Here is a 24,973-nt window from a genome sequence, read left to right as displayed (position 1 = left end):
TGAAGATAGACATGCTGGTCAAGGGCTTAATCACAGCTGATAAATCATTTTAGAAAGCCTATTAGAACCATATGCTGATCCTTCATATTAACATGGTGTGTCTGTTTCTAGTCTAATAAGGCAGGGTCTCTTTCCCCTCTCCCTTCCCCCTGCCCGGTGTGCAAATTATTTATCTGTTTAAGTGCTATTGCTTGCTTGGGGGCATTTCTCTCTATAAGAGGTATTGTTAATAAAGCAAGGTGAACAGAGGAAAGAAGGCTTCTTTCTCTCCAGAGAGCAAAGCTGAGTGGTTTTGGTCTCCTTTGCTGGGGGGGGGGATGGCAGAGCAATTGTCTGAAAGCTGAGGCAAGGAAACCTGTTGGTTAAAGACTGGACACCGTGGCATGGCCCTCACGGCAGCATAAGGTTGTCATTTTGGCCCAGGTGTTTACAATCCTGGAGCCCAAGAACAGCAAGGGTTGGGTGTGCTGACATTTTGGTTACCTCACCTTTCCCTCACTCGGAGAGGGCTGCTACAGGAACAGATTCCACAGCCATCTAATGAGATCCACATTGGTGAAGTTATCCAGAGCCAAGTCCTATTTATCATTAATTGGTGGGTTTGCTTGCAGATCTTTCCTATTATTTGCTGATTATACCCCTACACAGTTTATTATCTTGCCAAAATTCAAATGCTAATAATTTCTTGATTTATTGTTTATTTATAACACTGTCTACTGCCTAAATAGATGTAGTTAGAAGATTTCAAAACGGCAACAGCTCTTTTGCTGACTGGGTTTCTTTCACATTTTGCACATGGCAGTCAACTATTTATAAACCTCCATAGGGACTCCTAAACCTTTACAGTTGGGTTCCTCCCACAACTTCAGCCTCTTTTCTCCCTTGCTCCCCCAAGGCAAGTCTTGCTTTTTTGGCATAAAGACAATGATGGTGATTGTTAGGTGGAGAAAATGTCCACAAGCTATGAACTGTGGGTAAGGATTTCTAATTTGTACATAAAGCAGGATAAACTGGAAGTTGGAGACATCCAGTAGAGTAAGGATATCTGCACCATGAAGTGGGAGATCCACATCTGAGTTGATAGTGTTCTTTAGACTTACAAAATATAAACTGAAAAACTGAAAATTCCCTTGTAAAGTGAGTTTGTGTGCAGTTGTGTGCATGCTGTAGCATGTCCCACTTTCAGTAGTGCACAAATTTAACTTTTAAATCTGATTTACTTCAGAGTAAAGAAAGGAATAGTGGAGAGAAGAAACAAGCCAGAATAACTGGTCACATGTGATGGCAGTTAATGAACGCCAGAGTGGGATGTATAGCCTCATACATCTCTGGGGCAGTTTCATTGACTTTAATGGAATTTAGATTTTTAACCTATTACAACTAGGCAAAGATCTGAAGGGAGAAAAGCCTTACTCAGAGACCAGAAAAAAAATGACTGTGGTCATGATGTGATGTGAAGTATCTGTGTAGTTGTTGATGTCCCGCTAACATGTAAAAATAGGGCCTTTAAAAAAAATCATACTAGGGAGGTAAAAATTATACACATTAACTGTTTTCTCATTCTGGTTTCTCTCTCACATGCTTCTCTACAAAAGTTGCCAAGTCCACTACCATCAAATAAATATCAGCTTTTTTTTTTTTCCCCTGAAATGTGAGTAAACTGTGTGTGGCTCGATCTGGTCCCTGGGAAGAGAAAAGACATCAGGTTGCCATGTGAATGTTCATGTCAAAGTGCAGCTCTGCCAGCCAGTCTGGGGCTGGGTGGGGAGAGACACGGGGAGAATGAACTCAGTGTTACAAACCGTCTCTTTTGAATTTCTACAACCTATTAGTCACAGCAAGCTGCCCTTATTGATTTTGGTAAGAGAGGTCACTTTTAATCCTCTAAAGTGGGGAGAGCTACATGCACTCTCCATAGCATGACATTAAAATTGACACAGCTCTGCATCAGTTCTGTGAAAAAGCCCTAAACCTAGATGGATTATTGCCTTGCTTTTCAATGGATACAAGCTGCTAACCAGAGCATGCTAACCTAGATTAGGTGTTAAAGCTTTAAAATTTTTCGTAAGGAAAGCACAACCAAAAGAAGGTAGAAAATATGAGAACACACTAAAGAAGCTGCCCCTGCAGAAATAAGCCATTACTCTTCAGATACTTATTTTCTCCATTTTAAAACATTTAAATGTCAACACAAAAGAGTGGAGATTATCATATAAAAGAACAAACAAAAGCTGACCTTACTCTATGATTATGAAGAAAGCTTTGTTCTGGCTGATATCCCTTGCTAGTTTTGTTTATGTTCTTTAGAGAACACAATCTTTGAATACAATTAGAACTCTCCTACTCGAATCTTAAGTGTGCCTCAAAATAAACAGCAGAGGTGAACTCTCAGCAGTTTTCTTTTCATCTTTGTTATCCTTGCTCTGACCCTTTTTTCCTGCCTCATGACCCTTTGTGGCATACCATTATTAAGAGAAATCTTGATAGAAAAATATGCTTAATGTGGATAGGAAGATCATTGTGAGCCTGGAAAAGTATTTTTTTTTCTTTCTTTGGAAATGAAAATGACTAGTGCCCCTTTTGATTTTATGCTAGTTATTTATTTGGAAATTTGTTCTCTGAAGGTTTTGCCATTTTTCTTTTTTTCTGTGAGTCTCAGTAAATATTTACAGTGTAGTATTTAGGGAAATTTGTTGGCTTGTCATGCAAGCTTGGTGTTCTCCCTTTTCGTTACTTGTAAATTTGCACCAGTATTTCTTACTGAAGGTTAGAATTTCCCTTTCTAAATAAAAGACAGTTGCAAAAGAAACAGCAACAAAAACCATTAAGATACAAGGTTGAAGTCTAATCTGTGGAGCCTGTAAGAGGTGCCACAACAGCTTTCAGTAAAACTTAAAAGTCCTCTATGTGTAGTTGGTTGAGGAGGTCTCTGAGCTCATTCTCAGCAGAGTCTAAAGTGTGTGTGTGTGTCCGTGAGGCCAGCGTGGCTTCCCCTCCTACATTAAGGGATATTTACTCTTCCTCCCCTTCCTCCCTCACCTGAGATGTGTGTGTGTGTGGAGTATTTCCTCCCTCTTTGTGGCCTAGGGAAAATCAAAGCAGGCACAGAAACAGAGCTGGTTTTTGGCTTTGTCACTAACACTTAGACATAACACCTAGAAGAAAAGGTGAAAGATGCCAAATCTGCAGATTGTCTGGGCTTCTGTCTGGCAGCTTTTGTCCTAGCCCTACCCTTTCTTCTCCTATCAAGGAAGAAATAAAATAATGTACCTTGCCAGTCTCTCCTTCTTTTTGTTGGAAGAGTCCTTCCTGCTGTCCTAGAGGAAAGAAGGAAGACAAGAAAGCAGGGGTTGCTAAAGGAGACAAGAAATAAAAGGAAGAAAAAGTACCTTTCTCTTTTACTTATATGAAAGATGTATTCCTACCCCAGATCAGACTTGCTGGGGAAAACGGAAAGGAAAATTCACGCAGAAGAAGAAGGAAAATAATATTACTAAGACATGAAGAAAGCTGAGGGAGACTATCACGAGGTTGTTCAAGTGAGAGAGGGTGAAAAATCAGCACTCATATGAAGCAGACATTAAAAAAATAGCTCTTTGTTTTTTAAGAAGTGGGATATCAAAATATTCCTGTGATGTACATCTTAGCAGAATTGGGAGAGCAAAGATTGAGGAGTATGAAAAGTAAAATTTGCTTTTCCCCCCACTGTGCCCATCCTGTCCCTTCCATCCCCAATCCAAGGAAATGAAATTCGTTTCTCAGCTTAATGTTGAAATGAGATGTCAAGGGATGTGGCTGTACAAGAGAAGAGGAGACATGAACGTGCTACGTTGATGTTGGGTATTGGTATAGCTTTTCCCTGAAAAAGTGGAAAGGAAAGTCAGTCTGGACACTCACGTTTCTTCTTTCTTTACAGTCTTTTCTAAGATATTGTTTGTCTCATCGTACTCCTGTCTTATCTCTGAGATCTCTGTGTATGTCCCTTGGGAAGTATACATCTGTGTAAGTGCTGTTCTGTAATGACAAAGTAACGATGTTTTTTTCCCATTTATGCTATTTTTTTTTCCAGTACAGTAAACTAATGCAAACGTAAATGCCAACATATATGTTTCAGGAAAACCAGGAAAACTATTATGCGTATTACACCTCTGCACATAAGTTCTTATTTTGTGGATTATTGAGTGGCTGGAATCTTTTTCAGGTGCACCTCTTATATCCAAGTCTCTTTTCTTTGCTTCATCCATCTCAGCCAGTTAAATGTGTGTATAACTGATTTTCTGAAATGGGGCCAAAGTCCATGTACTTCAATAGCTCTTAAACATATGGTTAACTCCAAGCATGTGTGCAGGGGTTTGCTGAAGAGAGATAGTTTGCTGAATCAGGACTTCCCAACACCAACATGTTAAATTGCAAACAATCCTCTGTTTTAAGGTGTTTTAACTACTGCCTCCCATGGACTAACAAAAGGTAACTTTGCTGGTTGACTCCAGCAGATGAAGAAAGTTGTACTTGGATAAACAGAAATTTAAGGGTAAGCCAAATTTTTCTGACACCCTTCTCTGAGAATTTTTTTTTTACTTCTTTCTAATGAATAATTATGTAACATGAAAGGGAATAATGATCATTATCTCATATTATAATTAAATACTTTTTTTTGGAGGAGATAGAAAAGGTCCACTACTTAAAAAAAGACATTTGTTACAGCTTTTTTCTTTTATTTCTTTTATTTCTTTTTTATTTTTTTAAATTTTTGTATGTTCTAACTACATGCAGTACTGAGATGATAATATATGTATGCCATCATTGACCAAATAAATATCAGTAGCTATCCAGTCTTCTGCACATGTAAATCTATGTGATTTATGGATAAAATATTTTAAAGAACAAAGTGTGTGCATATGTTAAAAAAGCCCAAACAAACTAAAAAGACCCAAACCAAATAAAAGCAAACAACCCAAAACCCACCAGAAACCAAACCAACTCAACCAAATCCCATCCCCCCAAAAAATCCTGAAGAAAAAGGAAAAAACACAACAAAAAATGCAGTTATCTTTCTCATCCACTTACATTCCTCCATGTGCAGGGATAAATGGGATAGAGCTGCTTGCCCTGTGTTGTTGTGATTTTCTCCATCCTGGATCACAGGTAGGGTAGGGTGGAAAGTAGATTCCACAGAGCAAATGCATCTGTTGGAAAGTGCAGGCAAGGGGAAAGAGTCAGTGAGGGAAATGTTCCTTTCAAAATAGTACTTAATATGCTGTTAGTGATGGAGTGCTCAAATTGCCTTCTTGTTGACAGTTAGGCAAGGAAAAAAACCCCATCTTGTGCTATTGGAGTTGATACACTTAATACATTGGGGTTTTTTTAAAAAAAAAGTCCTTCCCTTGTTTTTGTGTAAGGTGGTAAGACTTAAAAGAAATTGGTCTTCTTCCTTTCTTCCTACTTTTCAATATTAGTTTCCTCACATTCCATCTAATCTGTATCCCCTTCTCCTTGAATAGTGTTATCCTGACAACAGAGCAGTGAAAAAAGCCGAGACTGCAGGACTTCTAACAATGCCAGAGGGCCCCAGGAACAGGAATGCCCTGAAAAAAATGTGCTTCCATCCAGCTGCCCTTCATATTGTTGTCTCCCTATCCAATTTACTAGAGAATTTCCCACTGGCTCTTGGCTCATTCCCAAATGAGAATGTAATCTTTTAAAGATTACACTGCATAATGGAGAGACAAGGAGCTCTTTATTAACTGGGATGGGGAGTCACTTGCTATTAGGCAAGGGAAGGGGATGGGATGTAGCAGTGTTTTGTGAGCTCTGCTTTCTGCCCCTTCTTGTCAGCAACAGGACGGCAGGTTTGGAGTGGGAAACCACTGCAGCTGCAATGTAGAAAAAGAAATAATTGAATGTAGCTTATGATTATGGCAATTACTTTTATAACATGAGGGATTATGACATAACTATTATATTGCCAACAAGATTAAATTACTAACCTAATACCACAACATGTTTTCCAGGAAAATAAAAAAATAATTCTGCTTGTTCCAGAGTTGATGCATTTAAAGACTATTAATGCAGTGTTAAAGAGCTGAGCAACTAAGGAACCTACAGTGCTGTCTGTTTAGGCATTGTCTGGATGGGATCCCTGTGACTTCCATGAACTCTGCCAGCTAGACACCCTCATGCTTTCTGGGATGTTAAGCAATGTGGTACTCTGGCAATTTTAAATGCTCCCTCTCCTGTCAAGCAGATAAGCTTCTGCTAGTAATTGTTAATAAAGAAATGATCAGAAGCTACACCTGCAATGGTGAAATTCTTGAAACTTCACGAAGAGACCAATTTTGCTCATGTAAACCCACTAAAGTGATTGGAAAGCTTAAATTTCAATGTATTTCCATACCAGGCTCTTTTTTTTTTTTACTACATCTTTTGAAAATATTGCTTAATACAATGGATATATGTGTGTAAAATAATTTTAGCTCACCTCTAATGTGAGGTGATTTTTGCTGAAGTTTCTGGAATATGCAGGGTGGTTTTCAATGGTTTTTTAAAAAATATTTTTTCTTCTACATGCATAACAAGGTCATAGATGAGAATTTGTCATATAGCTGGTACAGATAGAGCCTCGTGTAGGCTGTTCATGATAGGAGTACAAGCTAAGTTAATTATGCAGGAAGAGCAGTTTCCTTTTGTTCATCAGCTGGAAAATGAGTAGAAAATTTAATTTTGGAGACTTCAGAGATATATCATGTGTTGATCATTATGAGCAAATTAACTGGCTTCATGGAAAAGCCAGTTCTGATTTTGAGGAGAAATGTAGGTAAACAATATTATTCTATAAATATTTTTATTATTTTTAATTTGGTATGTGATGAATGGCACCTCAAGCAGTTGATTTCATTTTTATTGTATGTGCATTTAAGTGTTTTCACACCACTGTGCTTTATGAAAATACCTGTAGTTACACAAAGCTATTGGATACATTTGGAAAGACTGGACATGCATTTGTAACTCAACCTCTTCTTCTTCTAGTGAAGAAGTGGAGTTGTGGATATCAAATTGAGGTCAAACAGGAGCATGTTATTGTAACTGTATTGTCAGCTACAATAATGTGCTCCTGTTAAAATATTGTCAGTAATTTCTATTGTCAGGCTTAGAAACCCCTGAATGACAGAGGTTGATTTTATTCATTTTTTCCCCTTCCTTTCTTCTGAATATGTGAACAGAAAAAGAAGCAAATATGATTTCATAGTGGATATTTTTGTTCTGTTGCAGATACGACTGGTGCAACACAAAAACTGTTTGTCTCAATGACACAAGCTCTTGGCTTTTTGACCTTCCTATTCATTTGAGCTTTTAAGAATCACCTTAGGTAAAAAATGCTCTCAGTTATGTTCTGCAACTGAGAGCTCTGGGCACTATTAAGAAGGTTTTATTGTGAGTTGGTTTCATAATTTCCTTGTAGTGTCTAACCACATGAGCAAGGTTATAGGTCTATTTGATAACTAAAAAACTTCTTTTAGTGAGGTAAGGGTGTATTTCTATTCCTTTGGCTTGTATAATTTTAAGACCATTGTGTTTCCAGTGAGACTTTTTGTATCAGTTTCCTCTAAGGGGTTTTTATTTTTGTCCCTGGTGCATTAGTTCCTAGCTAGTAGAGACAGTTGCATAAGAAATCAACCTGTTTTCTTACATCTCCTATGCCCAGGGCATATTAATAAGTCTTTGGTTGTTGCTTGCTTTTAGAAAGAAGGTCAGCGTGGGTTTATTGCACATCTGCCGGTAGTTTGCAAAACTCTGGATCCTCATGGTGACCTGTGTGCCCACCAGGCAAGTGTTACCTTTCACAGACTGCGAGGAGGGAATCATAACCCATGGAAGGGGGCCCACCAGAGGCCTGAGGGCCATACCTCAAGCTGTCACAGGAGTTTCACCAGCTCTTGCTGTTCATTTGCTTTCCTGACCTCTTTGCATCGTGTGCTTAAACACCTTCTTAAAAGCCAGCCTGTGGCTCGGGGCTTTAACTGCAGGCGGCACTGCAACATGATCTGCTGGAAATTGTAAAGTCAGTGATAGGGATTTGTGTGGACTTCTGTGTGCCCCCTCACCGTTAATAGATAATAAAACATTAACATTTCAGTGTGATGGGGGATTTTTTGGTGTGACCCTGTGTTTAACCACCATCATGACACAGGTGTAAAATTTTTAAAGTTATGTGAGAGGTACAGGAATACCACCTAGATACTGGTGTGTTCAGAATGCACAGTATTCTGGCAGTAATACTGAATGGTTTTCTTTATTCTGTTGGTGTTACAGCATAAACTAGTTTGAGTATAATTTTTTCTTTCTTTTCTACAAATATTCCAATGGAATTATTTTCAGCGCCAAAGGGAAATTTCTGTAAGACCTTGTCATAAGCCATGTTTTTGCATTTTTCTTGTTTTCCTGCCAATCTGTAACTTCCCCGTCTTTTTAACACTTGGAAAACTTTCTGCATATTTATGTCAGTTTCTGTGTCAGCTGATGTTGAAATAGGTTCCAAAACCACAGGCAGAACTTTTATTTACTCAAATATTTAGCTTTCAGTTTAACCTGACCCTAGACTGAGCACATCTGAGTTGAAGTAGCCCAACAAATCAGCTACTTGCTACCCCCTCTGACAAGTGACTGGCTGTGTGCATACTCTTAGCTTGCCCTAAATATTATGAAGGGAGGGAAGGAAGCATGTAAAGGTCAATACTGTGGTTTACTTGAAGGACAGTAGTTTGTTATAAGCTGCTGTGACTCAATTGTTTTTGCTACTCTGTTTATTATATCTCAACTGGAAGATGCTAGGGAAGCTTCTGAGCTTTCCAGCAGTTAGAAGAGGCATGTCTCACCAGCTTTTGTTTTCATGAAGAAACAGGGACTATAAACTGCTTGCATGAAGCAAGCTATTTGCTATATGTATGCAGAAGACCAGTGTTTAGACCCCATCTTCAAGTAATACTGTAGTGCATATAACTTCTAAATCATGAGCCTTATTTTTCCATTAAATCTTTTCAGCTCTATCATTTTTTTGCTTTAAAACAACAGATTTTTTTACAATATATGAGTATAATATAGAAAGTGTTCAGTTTCTTTCAATGATTTTGCTGCTGCATGTAGAGACACAGCACTAACATCTAGCAAGCAAATACATTCCTGTGGTGTTTTCAAAAGCATATGAGAAACCATATGTTTTCATAGGAAAACAGCTGTTCCCAAGCATATGCTTTCTGAGATAGAGTGACACTTACTCTAAGGGCAAAGTAGGACCACGGCTTGTCTTCTGAGTCCAGTAAAGCTGGCAATAACTGTCTCTTTCAATGTGCAGTGGCACTGCAGGTAGATACTGCCATGTGGAGTTGTAACTGGTAGGAAAGAGAGAGATTAACGTCTACAGTCTGCAGCTTGGAAGAGACAATATAAATCTCTGTCCTGCTTTGAGCTGTGAATGCCTCTGTAGGAGTTATAGTAACAGACAAATTAGCATAATGTAATTGGCTGGCAAGGTCAGCCCCTCTCCAGGAGCATTAGCAATGTTTACTGTAAGAAGAGACAGACCAAGTATTGTAGGGTAGTACATTGTCTGTCCTTTTGAAGAAAGAATAATCATTTTGGACTCTCTACATCACAGACTTTACCATATCTTATTAAAATTCAGACTATCATATTTCTGCCTTAAAGCAAATAATCTAATAGAACAACAAAGTATATTCTCTACTATCACACAAATCTTTATTATTTTTGTTTTTACTTTGAACCTCATTGAGTTTACTTTTCTTTCTTTCTTTCTCTGTTGAACAGCTTTTCTCTGGATGCTAAACTTCCATATGCATCCCTGCCAATAACTAATAAATCTTGTTGCAAGAATTAAAATTTCTGGTCTTATTACATGGGACACAATTAATAAATCCAGATAAGCTTACCAGGTTTCTTTTTTGGCCCTTTGAAAATGAAAATTCTGAGCAAAATTCTGGGCCGGCTCTAGCAATCCAGACTCACTGGATTCAGCTTTGCAAACCCTTTCACAACTGTAGGTGAGAAATGTGAGATGATGTGTTTTGAAGGAGACTTCCATTGAATTACAAATAGCTCTGGCTTTTCAGCCTTTGTTCTTAAAAATGAAAATTGTTAGCAAGCATTTGAAATGAGTTCAAGCATTCAGTTATGAAATGTTTGGGAAATGGCTTTTAGAATATCATACAGGGGTCACATTGCCTCTTCTTATATAATCAACAGGAATGGTGAAGACTGTGATATTTAATACTCTCTGTGTCAGGGAGTTGCCACTGTAATTTTCCTAGACAACTGGCAAAAAGGCTAAAACATACACAGAATCACCTTCTGAGCACTGTCTTACTGGAAAACCTCTTTCCTTTTGCTTAGACAGTGTGATCCAATGGATTTCCAGAGCACAGTTTGTTCTGTTGCCTTCTGGTGATGAAGAAAAACAGGTAGCATTTCCTGGACACTGGAGGTTTTTGAGTCTTGTGTATTAAAACTGTAAGTTAGGTTGGTTTAAAATGAGCAGTATTCATTGTTGAAGGGGAATATTGTTCTTCTTTAATGCTGATACCTAGGAGCTAGCTGCTCCTGAGGACAGGATTGTGGTGCTACTTGTGCCAGGCTGGTACTCCTGAGCTTCTTCTCTGTTCTTCAACCTTCAGGTATCACATTGCTTTCTAGGCAAAAGCTGCTGTGTGGAGGAGAGCACTCAGAATTAACAGTTCTCAGAGTGCTGCTAGGTTGTTGCTCAAGGATGCATGCCTGCCCTGTTTCATTCATGGATTCACTGAAACTCCTGCCTGAATTATGTTTTGCCTCCTTGAATGAAATTAGCTATCTGGCTTGGTCACACCAGGAGGACCAATCATTTTTTACTTAGGAAAAGGAGCATTGTGGCTCCTCAGATGCAGTGAGAACTTCCCCAAGGCATTTCAGAAGCATGTGGTACTCTAAAGGAATGGTATGTGATTTTCCCAGGATGGCTCCACACCACATTTAATTAGAGTGACTGGAAGCGTGTACATCTGGATGATTGTCTGGTAGCATAATCAAATAGAGTGCAGCTTCATTGTTTTTCTCTCCATTTCCTCCAGTCAGAAAAGAAGCCCAGCCAACCATATCCTGCTTTTATAACTGAGAATTCACCCCCCCCATCACCACCACCACCATATAGCCTCAGTAAGATTTTTAGCCTGACTCTTCTGAAATGGCTCACAATTTTTAGTGCCCATATTTGGATGTACAGCCAGGAATTCTTTAACTGGATACAATTTTCTGCAGACAATGAGCTCCCCTTTTCTGAAGAATAGATCGTGCAATGCTGTCTGGACTTTCAGGACTTGAGTATGCAGTCATTATTCTTTTTTACTGATTATATGTCTTTCTCTCATGTTTACAGCTACCAAATAACTGTTCTTTTGTCTCGCAATTCTTCTAATGGTATCCATCATATAACTATTTTCTGTATTGGTTAAAGCAGGTTCATTATGATTCCGTGTGATTTTTGTGAGTTTGAAATGCATGCTATTCTAAAGTCCTGTGGAGTTCTCTTACAAAAAACTCTTCTTCTGCTCTGTCACTGCTGTGTTATATTGCCTTCCTAAGTATACTGTGTTGTCTCTAAAAGCTATTTCCTTCTTGTCATTTCCAAGCACTGTGTAGCTGTTGAAGGTCTTTGTCCTGTTTTACATGTAAGGCAAAAGAATGTGAAGTAATTTGATCAAAACCATGCAGTAAAATTATAGCAGCAGAGGAAAAGGATGGCTGTGCAGTTCCCAGTCTATCTGACCCGCAGAACATGTTTGTTCTGCCCATGGAGATATATGTCTGATCTTTTCTGCTGTCCCTGTCCTGGAAAATTATATGTCCAAGCTCCATAGCAGCTTGCTTACTTGTTGTTTTTCCATTAGCAATAGCTTGTGTTCCAGAGATCTCCATCTGTGTTTAAGACCAAGTCACACACCTTTGTCAGTGGATGGTCAACTCTGTTTCTTGCAGAAGGACCACTAATGGTTTATCTTTCTTCCAAGCATGTTTATTCTCCTAGCCTTGCTTTTTTTTTTTCCCCCCTGCCTGTGAGTCACTTGCTGAAACCAAGGAAGAGATGGACAAGGGCTGCTTCTCCTCAGCAAGAGTGCTTACCAGCTTTGGGGATTCAGAGGGCACTTTCTTTGTCTGTAGCCCTTGCTGTACTCAGTAAAAGTGAACTTCCTTTAGCTAGAAGTGTATTTAACTTTTTTTGCCTTCAGTGTAGACACTCTGTTTGCCTTTCTAAACCGTAACTTTTTAAACTCTTACAGCTACAAAGGTTATTAATTTTTGTCTGATTGCTTCTAAATTATGTACCTAATTTTATTTAAGTTTTTTCAGTTCAAGATCTAAACTAAACTAGCTCTTCTCTCCCAAAGCATCAATCTAAAATCAATTGAAGCGATTGTGGAGCCTGCAAAACTGCATGATTGCCTTTGTGATTACTTCCCAGGAGACCTGGTGAATTAGCTTGACATCTCGGTGTTCCTTTTATGATTTTCACCAATCAAAATGATTTTCCTAGCAGCTCACTTGAAAACCCACCTCACTGGTCAAACCTATGATCTCTCGTTATGTTGCAAATGGTTTGTCTGGGTCTTTTTGGGACCACCCTTAGCCTTCACTCCTGGATCTTTCCCAGCCTTTTGTTGGAGTGCTCATGTAGTACTAGTTTGCCTGGCCCAACACAGCTGGCACAGTGGGTTGGGGGTAACAGAATATTTAGGAGATGCATGTTATTACCAGGGTAGCAGCATTTCCACTTGACTTCTTAGCAGAAAAGTTAAGCCTGCTGGTTTTCTGCTTGAAACTGCCTGAATGGAAAATCACTGGCTGTTTTGTTGCTACCATCCTTGCTCTCTTTACCAACTGCTCTGTCTAAAAAATGTTCTGGTCATTGAGTGCAGTCAACAGCCTGGGCTGTAACTCATACATGATGCCAATAACTTACACCAGTGAAATCAATGATGAGAATTTTAAAGAAGCCTTAAATAAAATACAACAAATTTAGATGTCGAAGTGCTGTCTCTGTGAATTTGCTATTAACAGATTATAAATGGTTTGCATAATGTTGAAAAGCCTAGTGCCCTCAGTTAGCAGTATCAAAGGCTTGTTTAAAGCAATTCCTGGAGGAGTGCCGCCCTCCCCCTCCCAGCTTTCTGTTTCACGATGGATAAAAACAAAACTCCTACAATAAAGAAAGGAAAGCCAGGTTTTCAACTACCCTCTGACTGGCCTCCAGATCTGGCAGCTGCTTTTGGATGTCTAATTGCTTGTCCTGCAGAAGTTGACATGCACCTACTTTGAGAAGGTTCTTTGAGTACCCGCTTAGCATGTGCACTCTGACTGATTTACAGAAATTAAATAATAGTGCTGGAAAAAATCTTAGGCAGAGTTTATAATCCTGTTTCTTTCATTTTTTTATCTATTTATTTCAACTTTTCTGGTCTTCTCAATTCATAGATAAGTACTATATGCAAAGAAACAGTGCAAAGTAAAGGACGAGGCACTGGACTGGGAGAAAAGAGCCCTTGCATTGAGTCCTGATATTTGGCTGAACAAATCACTTTCTCTTTTTCTTCTTTCCTCTTTCCTTGTTTTGTCTCTGGACTCTGGGCAAGTGTTGTCCATCAATGTGTCTATACGGGTTTTAGCACAATAAGGCCTTGATTTCAACTAAAGCTTTAGGAATTATACCTAGTAAGTATCCTGGCAAATTTCTTTTCTTCTTTTCATGTTTCTTACCAGCCCTTCTCCATTTGAAATGCATGGCAAGCTCCCTTGTTTACAGCAACCTAATGTGACCATAATTCTGTCCCCAAGATAACATTACAGATATAAGCCAGTTTTCCTTAGACAAAGTTCTATGGAGAATGTATTTTCTTATAAACATGCTTTTTATAAAAGGGTTTGTTGTTTTGTGTTTATTGGTGTTCCATCTGCTCTAGAGAATACATTTGAGAAAAACTAGCTCCAGCATGGCATATAATGTTTCATTAGCAGGCATAACCTTGTTTATTTGCTTTTTAAAATCGTATTTAGAAAAGGAAATCAGTTTGCACCATTGACATGCTGCCAGGTTCCTGTTTATAAATGTCACAATAGGCAACTTAGAAGAAATGAAATAGTCAGGTTATGGCTTTTGCATAAAGAATAAGAGAACTGGGTAGAGCCAGGCAGCCAGTTGTGCTCCCCCTATTTTTTAGCCTCCCAATTAGCAGGAGTTAATGTGGTGTTAGCAGTGCAAAACACCCTGAGTGACCCAAACTGGGCTTTGCACACTAAGTGTTACTGATGTGTAGTTGAACAGAAGAAGCTCTTTGTGCTATGTTGCTTTAGTGGCTATCTTGGACAAGTAATTGTGCATGAAACAAGCAACCCTGAGGAAAAATGGGAAATATCTGTAGGAAACTTCAAGACATAAGCATGCAATCTGATGTCATCTCTTTCCCATAGAGAAGCTATTTCCTTTCTAACTCTGGTGAGACCAATCTTCCAAAGTTTCCTTCTCCTTTAAAATACATTTCTTGACATCACTTTTATTCCTTTGCTCTAGTAAATTGTTTATCATGGGTACCTCTGGTATATACCATATATTACTGTGTGTGTAAAGAAGGCTTCACGTGTTACAAGCATAGTCTGGACAGACACGCTGCAAAGGGCACGAGAAGGGTAGTGGGGGAAGAGGGGAGGGAATTGTGGAAGACAAGGCTCATCTTTCAGTATTCATTTCTACTGATAATTAGAGAGCACCACTGAATGACTGTAATTAGATCATGTCAAAAAAATTAAGATAAAAGACCAAAAATTCTAAGTATCCTGCATTTTGTTCATGGTATTGGAGGAGTCAGAGGATTTGCTTAAACCAGCAGCCCAAAGTGGAGGACGGGCAGGGAGGCTTCTCTTGCCCATGGCAGAAGTTCGTGGGCATTTGCCTGAGGAAGGGACTGGAGGAGGTGATGGTGCTCCCTGTGTGCCCGAGGGGGCAGCCAGAGGTTGGCCCGCAGCACGAGCAGCATTACGGAGATTTTGTGCAGGGCTGTCACCCTTCAGGCAGCGGCCTTTAGAGGATTAGTAGTGCTTAAATGGGCCCTTTGGACTCTGAGTTACAGTGGTGACTGCTAGAGCCTTGAGATGGCTTACACCTGGCTTAGCACTTCATATGTCTGTCCTGTGTCCCGTGCCACGCTGCTTAGCAGTGCTGTGTAGTTTGCTGGAGATTAGCAGATGAGGTTTGCATCACTCAGCGTATCTCAGAAAGCCTTTCTGATAACATATAAACAGCTATTGAAAGAAAACAGGATAAAAATATTATTTATGGGTTTTTGGTTTGTTTTGGTTTGTTCCATACCTATTGAGGAGTAGCCAGCACGTCTATGTTTAAGAATAATCCATCCTAACTTAAAACAAGGAAGTTTCCCTGCATGTTCCAACACAGACATTTAGGATAAAATTTTGCAAAGCTCCTGACATCCCCAGTACACAATTGTGATCTATTAATTAACAGTAATTGTCTAAGGCTCCAGAAACTTAAGGCATTTTGAAAAAAGGACAGGGGTTAGTGAAGTTCATGGATACCTTTAGAAATGTTATCTTTTTTTGTCAATAAATTTTAGCCACGGTGCTCCAAAGCCATATTTGGGTGGCAGTTAACTCTGGTCTGTGAACTGCTGGTGGTCGCAAAGCTGTGGTCAGTCATCTGCATCTAGTCTGTGGAACCATCTTGCCTTAATTACACAATTTATGATAAGAGCACAGAGTGCTCTGTGTGAAATTCAGAGGGTTGACAGAGGTCTGTGATCCAAAAAATTGGAAACCAGTGGCTGAGACTGATAAGTAGAGATTCAAAGCTTTATGATTTCAGTGAGAGCAATGTTTTCCTTCTTTCCCCATCTGCCTATCATTACTTGTCATTCTTGAGTAAGGAGTTTAATTTTTCTTTACATTTTTACCCCTTTGGAGATCAGGTTGATAACATTTGACTGAGCAGCCGTGCCTGGGGTTCAAGAAGTCAGATATACCCATACTGCTCCTTTCAGTCTCCAGCGTGGGGTGGATAGCTGGCTGGGTTCAGTTTAGGGGGAGACTTCAGATGGGGGCCTTGGGGGCAGGGAAGAGTCTTTCCCCATTCTGGGATATATCATGCCTGCTGTTTCTTGTAATGTGCCATTTTTATCAGGTAGCTGTTAAGTGAGCATTTGCCTTTCTTTGAAATGTTTTGAGGAATAGATCCTTTGGCATCAGTTCTGTATTTTTATGTGTCAGCCTCACTCAGTGACTTCATACCTCTTGCTAAGTAGGGGAGTTAAATGGATTTTAGCCATCTGCAATAAGATCTTCATAGTGCTTTGTCCTTGTGCTTAATGTTACTACACAGCATTTTCCAGCAGTTTCTTTCTGTCCCTTTTTTTTTTTTTGCTTTTAGTGCTTTTCCTCATTCAAAGTTCTACAGATGTTACAGTTTAAAAAAAAGAGGAAAAGGTATTGCATTTCAGTCTCCACCAAGTTTACACTCACCCATTTCTTGCATAATGGAACTTTTTTTAAAATTTAAATCTTGATAGGAGACTTTCTTTTTCCTGTAAACCTTCAACTGCATTAGTAAAATAATTCATTTTGTATCTCTGTTTTTTCTCTAGTTCCTTATCCATGTTTACTGGCCTTGAGTGGGCAGCAAGCTTAGTTCTGTGCTTATAGGAGTTTAGATTTTGCATGCCAGTTACTGATGAAACAGTTGTGATGGGCTGGTGTGAGGGTATTTGGCTTCCACACTGATCTGAATAATGAGAAAATAAATGAATTGGTGCTGCTTTTCGGAAGACTTGCTAACTTTTGTTTTGAGATTATCTTTTTCTTCTGTCAGAAGAGAATTCATAGAGGCTCAGTAATTTGTATGGAAATTATATATTATTAAAATAATTTTGAAGCCTGTCATTATTTGCCACATTTAATGTATAATTTTCTTTACAACAATGTCTTCCAAGTTTTAAGCTGGCAGGTTCTTTGGTTGTGTAAGCAGTATGTGCAATGAGTGAGTGTGTAACTGGAGGCTTCCACTCATGTGTCTTTTATACATTGGGAAGTTAGGATCTCAGTAATCAGGGAAGATATGACTGTACTAGAATTGAAAAATTATAGAGTAGTCTGCAAAAAACCTTTACATACAATTGGTTGTAGCTTACAGCTCTATTGATCTAAAAGCTTATCTAGAACAATTCTGAATAGCATGAAGTTTGTGTAAAAGTGGTGTTTGCAATTTTTGTAAGCCTCACAGTAAAAAATAATAGTAGGAAAATAAAAACAGAAACTAGATCTTACAGTTTAAAACCACAAACCAACTCTGAAACTCAGAATATTCCAGTAGATCGTAAAGGATGCATCAGTTGTCTTCATCCTTTGAGTTCAGTAGATGGTGGTGCTGTGTGAAATGGATGGGTGTTTCTCTGGAAGAACCAGGGTTTAGGGGAATTGGTGACTGCCTGGGTGTATTTTGCCTGTGTCTGTGTAGCCGTCATTTCTCTGCTGTGCTTGCCAACAGGGTGTGTGTTCTTGTGGAGTGATGTGTAATCCTCTCCACCAGAACATGGAAGCATGACTTCAAGAAGTTTTTAGCCTTTAGAAAAAAGAAGTGTGTTGTCTATCTAAACTTAAATGGTTGCACGTGGGAGAGAAATGCTCAAATGTTTTCTTCAAAGTCTGAAACTAAAATGGGCCATGAAGTGTAACTGGGGAGAAGTTAATATGATGATAATGGTTTATATGCTTTACTCTTGCAGCTGGAAAGGTTGAGAATGAGCATGTTGATTTAAAAGCAGTTTGTGGATATAGTTTGTTGCTTTTTGGTTTATTTGTTTGTTAAAAATCAATGGAGAGCACTGCATGAGCACATGGGCAAGGGGAGCATTTCTGTAAAAGCACTTTAGTGTTATAATCCTAGTTTCTGCGTCAGTGGGAGTGACTGGAAACTTTAGTGAGGATGAAACTTAGTCCTAAATGACATAAATTCCTTTTCATATATTGGATCTTAATTAAGATTCACTAAATTGATCTTAAACCGTGTCTTTTGTGTCTCTGCACTTCCTGACCATATGGGTGGCCTGCTCCCTGTGTATACACTTGGGTTCAGTTTAATAAAATAGATAATAATGATAAGCTCATAAGTCCTCTTCTGGTGCTGAAGTACAGTTGAGAAGATACCTGAGAAAATTCTGTGTGTGTGGGTGTCACAGTCTCTCAGAGTATGCATGAGTCTTGGGAATGTTAAAAGCAGAGGGAGAGCTCAGTCTGTCCTTGCTCCCTGAGTCTTCTCTGAGCTGGAATGCTGGGAGTTCCACACTTGGTATCAAATAATCTTTACCATCCGCTTAAGAGCTGGAGGATAATGAAAAGGGGAGCCAAAGGAGATGTTATTCATTGATGTCTGGTAGAGGAACATTAAGAGCTCATTAAAAGTAGAGCTGGAAGCAACCTAACCAAACAACAATTCAATATATAAAGTGGAGGTCTCAGTTTCAGCCAATGTTGCTGAATTTTTCCTCTTTCTATAAGGGCCCGAAGTCAAGTTTGCAAGAAGCTTGTTAATATCACATCCAGATTCATTCAGAACCAGATACAGAGCTCAACAGAGCAAGACCATTTTGGGAGTTCTGAAGACTGGCTGCATCACACGTGCAACGAGCCTAGTCTTGCTGTGCTGGTGATACAGAGGCATTCTGCATGTCATGATGCATACAGCGAGATCAGATAGGCTTAGTGTCAGATCTGCTGCACATTACCTTCCTGCTGCCTTTCAAAGCACACTTATTGTCCTTAAAGTATGAACTTGCTTGAACTTCACTGTAGATTCACAAGCATCTCACTGATGTAAATTGTTCTGAGATTGCCAAATCCTTTTCTTATGAATGTCAGAGTCATGCTGAGTTTGACATTGTGTTGGGAAACCTTAGGCTTTCACTTGGCAGCATGGTGTACGCTTGCCCAACAGCAGTGCTTGCATTACTGAGAAGAATGGACATCTGAAAGCATTGACAGACTTTCACTCTGCTTTTACTTTCTATACATCACATACTCAACCTACTTTTTGAAAAGATGTAGCTTATTGGAAATGGTTAAAATTTTGAAACAGTGTTGGAAATTTATGCATGTAAGATAACAACTACAGTGACTTACAGGCAAACAAAATTTTCCATATCCATCATAATTCATCTGTTTGTACCTTAGAGAGCTCTGTAATTATAGGAGAAAATGGAAAGAGAAGGAGAAGAGAAAGGAAATACTTAATTTAGGAACACAGGGATCTGATATCAAATCTTTAAGGTCTGCCCTGCCATGGTACAACAAAACTGTACAGCAAAACTCTGGGCAAGCGCCGGGGTACCACTTGTCTAAGGCTTGTGATGGATTTCCATACTCTCCATTCCCAGGCCTTGGAGACTCATGGCACCATATATGTTTCCTTTAGAGATCACTTTAGGAATTCACAGCATTAAAATATTGACTGTAAATGGATAGATACTAGATCTGTTTTTGTGAAATCTGGCCATGATCAAAAGGTTTGAATCCTGAGCTAGATTTGACTGTATACTTTTTTTAAACTGAACAGGCTTTTCATCAGAAACCAGAAATCTGTTGAAGAAGTGACATTTTAATAGAAATGTGGTAGGTGAAGGAGGACATCTTTTGAAGAAGTTTTCATATATCTCAAGTTATCGCTTAAGGATCATGACATAATATTATGTTATGAAATATTACAGTTAAGGTCCTTGGTCTGGCTTCCTCTTGCAATTCATGCTCCTTGAGTGAATACTTAAGTGAATAAGGAGCTTCTAGACTTGATTCCATAATGTGTAAATTATTTACTGGAAGAGGAACTCAAAGCTGGGTCCTCTTCATTCCAGGTGAGGCGGTGTAACCATTCAATTGTAGGCAACACCTCTGCCTCTTTATGGGTTAATGAAGACTGGAACAACTCCTGTAAAAGAAACAGAGATCCCCGTGTGCACACTGTTGTGGGAAAACACATGAAATACATGAAATTGGGAGAAAAGGGGATAGCAGCTAATGCCTTCAATTAGTGTCCTCTAATTATTTGCTCTCTGGTGGTTGTGTATGTTTCCTAGGTAAATTGACTCATAAATTGGCATTTTGAATGAAATAGAACTTTGTTTTTTAATCCTGAGAATTGCAGTTGTTAGGAAGGTGCTTTGTGTGAGTCTTAGTGGCAATGTAAGTGTAAGGGGGTTTTTGTCCCTGTTTTCCTCAGCCTAGCACGCAGTGACAATGGAAAGTTTCTTTTCCTCTTGCTGCTAACAATTCACACGTTGATGCCTGATAGGAAAAATAATGCTCTCAAGGTTACCATATTTTTCGTATGTATACATTGTGGCTTATCTCTGGCTCGAGAGTTTTGTTTGTTTTTAAACACAGGCCAAGTCAAACCCTGCGGTTTAGCAGCAGTGTGTGTTGTGTGTACAGGCATAACAGGAGAGATCTGTTATTCCATGGTTCCTTCCTTAGCAGTATCCTGGCCTCTTGCTGGTTGTTTGCTCAGTGGATATGAGTTATCTGTGAACTTCTTTTTTTGTTGTTGTTCTTAAGAACTTTTTAAGAGCTCTGAGTTACCTGAAGCAAAGGTTATATGTGGTGAAATACAGAATTATTCTAAGCCTCTGGGATATTATTGCTCTACAAAATCTATGGAGGCTAATAGAAATGGCTGTTTCATGATGTGCCGTGTACTGTTTGTTACTTTGGGACTGTAAAACTTGATTTGCTTGTCAGTCTAAGCAGACGCAGTACACAGTAAACAGCCTGTGTAATAAATCCAGATATCCTGCACTCGTATCATGTTCAGCTCGGAGAAATATGTGCTAAATGTCCCCATTATAAATCACAAGACAGAATCACAAAAGAGTGGTTAGTCAACCTGTGGATATTTTTTCATTTATGTTGCCCTATGAAAGTAAATATTTATTTTTCATTTCTTTATTGTTGTTGGTTATAATAAGATCTATTGACTTGGGATTTACCAGGAGCCAGTAAATTTTCATGTTGTTGATACTTTCAGATTTCTAATAGAATTCCTGTAGAACAGAAAACCAAGATAAGACGTTTATTTATTTATTTATTTTCATTTTCTTCCACCATCTCCCATTTCCCTTCTTTTCACAGAATATCTCCATGCATAACACAGTTGGAGGAGCAATGGCAGGACCTGGATCCCACCAGCTGACAAACACAAGGATGCCAAACCACGACACCAGTGTTGTGATTCAACAAGCCATGCCCTCTCCACAGTCCAGTTCTGTCATTACACAAGCACCTTCCACAAATCGGCAGATTGGGTGAGTCCATTTCCTCATTTCTCTGGTTCTCTGGCTCCTGCTTGTAGGACCAGATGATGTCCTCATGTCCTCATACTTCTTAAGGTCCAGCTGCATGCAGGACCAGATGTTGTTCTGGTGGTTTTTGCGGTTACAGAGTTTGCTCTTGACCCTGCCAGGATGAGCAAGGACCCCTGCAGCACATGTTGCAGACTGTGGGGAATGGACAGGTTACTCCAGATATGGCACCCTGGTTCAAAAAGGACAGAATGTTGTACTTACTGGAAACTCTTGCTTTCTGCATCCATTTTTTAAAATCCTCTTATGACCACAGTGAATGTAACTACTCTGGGAAGAAGGACAAAGTGTTTGTGAAGCTGAATATTTGACTTCCTTCAATGGCAATTCTGGGTTTTCTATGGAATTGAGTTATTTCCTATGTCCTCTGCTTAAATGAGGAATGCTGGAAGACAAAAAGATTTATTATTCACAAGATAAATAGAGTTTGGCACAGTGTGAACTGCTGCTCAATTTGTGATGGTGGATCCATATTTATACCATAAATTGACAGTATAGATGCTTATTGTATTGGCTTGAGTGCTAATTGAGTGCTAATGTCTGGAGAACTGTGTGAACAAAACCATCCAGGTTTAGTACACCTGGTTACTTCCAGCAAGTATGAGATCCTCGTAAGTCACAACAACTTGTTTTTAATTGTACAGAAATTGCCCTGACGGCTTGAGGGTACAGTTTTTCATCACATAGCTCCTTGAATTTGGGAGCAGGATTATACATGAAAATGTATAACAACATAAATTAAATAGATAAAAAGATATATTAGTGGACTAAGAAAAAAACAGCAGTATAGATTCATTATCTGTCATTTGTAATTTGGTCACATTAATTAGGTGATATGTGCAAAAGCAGTCTCTGTCCCCAGTCATTATCTAAATAATTGATGATCAACTTTCAGTCTTTTCAAAGTAAAACCAAATAGTGAAATCCTGGCAAAAACTGAAAATCTAGTTATTCTTGAGTTTTCTTTCAAGGTTCTTGGTGTGGGCCACAAGATCTGTATCTCTCATGGTAGCTGGGATGGCCCATGGCACCAAGCTCTGGGTTATCCAGCCATGCACACAACATAGATTCCATCTGCTGCCCTAGTTTTGTGCTCCTGGCCAAGCTACTCTATTTTTCTTTTTACTACTATTTTAGGATTTGGTTCTTAATATATAAATCTGGTAGGATGGGTCAGGTAAACTTATCTGATAGATGTGCCCTTTGTATATGTTACATTTTGGCAAAACACAGTGTTCACTGGGATTTCACATGCAATACCATTTGCCTGTGAATCCAGTAGAGTTGTTGTATTATATATGTCACATTCTCTTCAAATACAGGGGGCTGGGAGAGAGAGAGGGAGGAAGAAACAGTTTGTTTATCAGCTTTAGAAAGAAAAACATTGACTAATGCCATTATTTGCATTAACGATGATTAAGCTCCCGTTCAAATTGTGACTTAATAAGTCTAGTGGTAATTATGATCCTAATTAAAAGCATAAAAAAACCCTAACAAACTTTTAATACTCAGTGGTGAGGTGTTTTATGTAAGACTGTGCTTGGCTTCCAAACAATTGTTTCCATATAATGAGAAAAAAACTGCATGTGGTTTTGCAAGACCCTGTCAGTCAGGTTTTAGGTTTGTGTTGGTTTGGGGCCATGGTGATTAGAATCTCCAAAGTTGGAGGGGTTGAGGATAAAAAGGCCTTTTCCTAGTCAGTGATGTGTCTCACTTGGGAAACTTTGTCATGACATATCTTAATTCTTCCCTGTGACTGAATCACACAAATGTTTCCTAAGTCTGAGTCTAAAGCTGCTTTATTGGGAGGCAATTGTCAGCATTTTAGTCTCTGTGTGAGTTGGTGTGTGAATGAGACTTACGGTGTGACCTCCAGCATACTCTGTTCCCCATTCTTCCCTCTTCCTAGGAGGTTTTGTTTTTTGTTCATGGTGTGTCCTAGGAGATAATTGCTGTATTTTCAACTTCCTCTACTTGCCAAACTGTTGAGCATCCTGGTTTGTCTTCCTTCAGTCTTTTCCCTCTGGTGTCTGTTTTACTTATTCAAAGAACATATCTTGTCATTTCCATTTATCTTCATCTTATCCTTCTAAACGTGCTAAGAATTATATCCACGACTCATTCATGAGGAATACAGACTGGACAATGGTTCTGGTATTAAACAACTGAAAAAGAAGTCTTGATGAATGCAAAAAACATTTGAGTTCTTGAAAGTTTGATTGTTTTGATTTAGCCTTGCAAAATTTTTTTTAGCTATTTAACTAACCTGAATTCTGAGGTGCTCAAATCAGTGGGTTTTGGTTGAGTTTCCCTTTTTAAAAAATCATCTGAATCTGCCCCAAAGGGTAGATGAGTCTTTACCATGAAGAATTGTGCCAGGGAAAATGCCTTTTAATGAGCAATAAAACCAGCAGAGAGAAACTGGGTAAAACTCTCACTGAGTTCTGTAAGAGCAGGATCAAGCCCTGAAGGTTATATAGAACCATCTTGTAGCAATATTCTGATTTTTATCACAACCACAAATATTTTAGTGTCAGACTATGGCCAAGCCACCTGCAAATGTTTATGATGGCCTTGCTCCAATGAAAACAGGGAACAGCAATGAAAGTCTTCATTTAGCCCCTGTTTGTAGGCTGTGCTCTAGTAACAGAGAATGGGACCCACCTGTGCCCGCACACAGCTCGTTTCATGGTGAGGAGTGGGCGAGTTTGTAGCAGTTGATATTCCCAAGGGATGTAATTTTTCCCTACTTTCGTTTCTCCTTCTCTTTCTTCTCCCTCTCCCTCTAACCTTTTCCCTCCCTCTCTCCCTCCATGCCTCTCTTTTTTTCCTATCCCCTGCTCTGGGGGCTCACACATAAAATGAGATATTGACACAAGGCATGGGAAAACATGACAGAATGTGCATTGTTGGGCAAGCCTTACTGGCACAGTGTATATCCACACATTGTTTCAGGTATTAAGCTTCAGCTACTACTGAACAGGCACCCAGCCAGATTAATCAGATAAAAGGAAGAGCATGAAGGTTATTAACTTAAAAAATAAGACAGGGTGCAGCCCCACTTTCCTCCCACCATGTTCCTTTTGCTGCGAACAAACAGCAACATTACCATTACAGCAAGCTGGCAGGTTGGTATAAAGGTCCCAGATAGTACTTATATGGTGAGGCAGTCTCTAACCTCCTTGCCATCCCTCCTCCCTCCCTGCCAAACCTTCAGCATGTGGGAGGAATGCTGGAACTAGTAACTACTTGTGCTGATGAAAAATCAGTTGAGGAACACTTAGCAGTGAAGGGTGTCTTTGGCTGATTAATAGCACATCATTTCTAGATAAGATACGTGGAGGAAAAGCAGTATGGCATATGGAGGAAGGCAAGAAAAAATGATATAAGACATGCATTTGTCAAAGGTATAGAAAAGCAGTTAAGCTGAATCAGCTCAAGATATGGGGCTCTGATCTAGGCTGTACAATAGCAGTGCTTGTCTTCTTTTTAAAATAAATCCATTTTTTCTTTGACTGAAT

At 39.2% G+C, this 24,973-nt stretch overlaps 1 protein-coding gene across 3 annotated transcripts in view; it reads left to right on the top strand.

Annotated features, from left to right (window-relative positions):
- Positions 1–24,973, top strand: part of CREB5 (cAMP responsive element binding protein 5) — a 256,147-nt gene that overhangs the window by 61,801 nt on the left and 169,373 nt on the right. For all 3 annotated transcript variants that reach the window (XR_010081997.1, XM_063409813.1, XM_063409803.1), the window contains one exon: positions 21,223–21,395. Coding sequence is in view for 2 of the 3 variants with exons in the window: in XM_063409813.1 (XP_063265883.1) it covers positions 21,223–21,395 (173 nt within the window). In the remaining variant the exon portion in view is untranslated. The remainder of the gene's footprint in view (positions 1–21,222; positions 21,396–24,973) is intronic.

Source organism: Prinia subflava, chromosome 1 (genome assembly GCF_021018805.1).
Source record: "Prinia subflava isolate CZ2003 ecotype Zambia chromosome 1, Cam_Psub_1.2, whole genome shotgun sequence".
Classification (NCBI taxonomy): Eukaryota; Metazoa; Chordata; class Aves; order Passeriformes; family Cisticolidae; genus Prinia; species Prinia subflava.
This window is presented reverse-complemented; position numbering and strand designations above follow the sequence as displayed.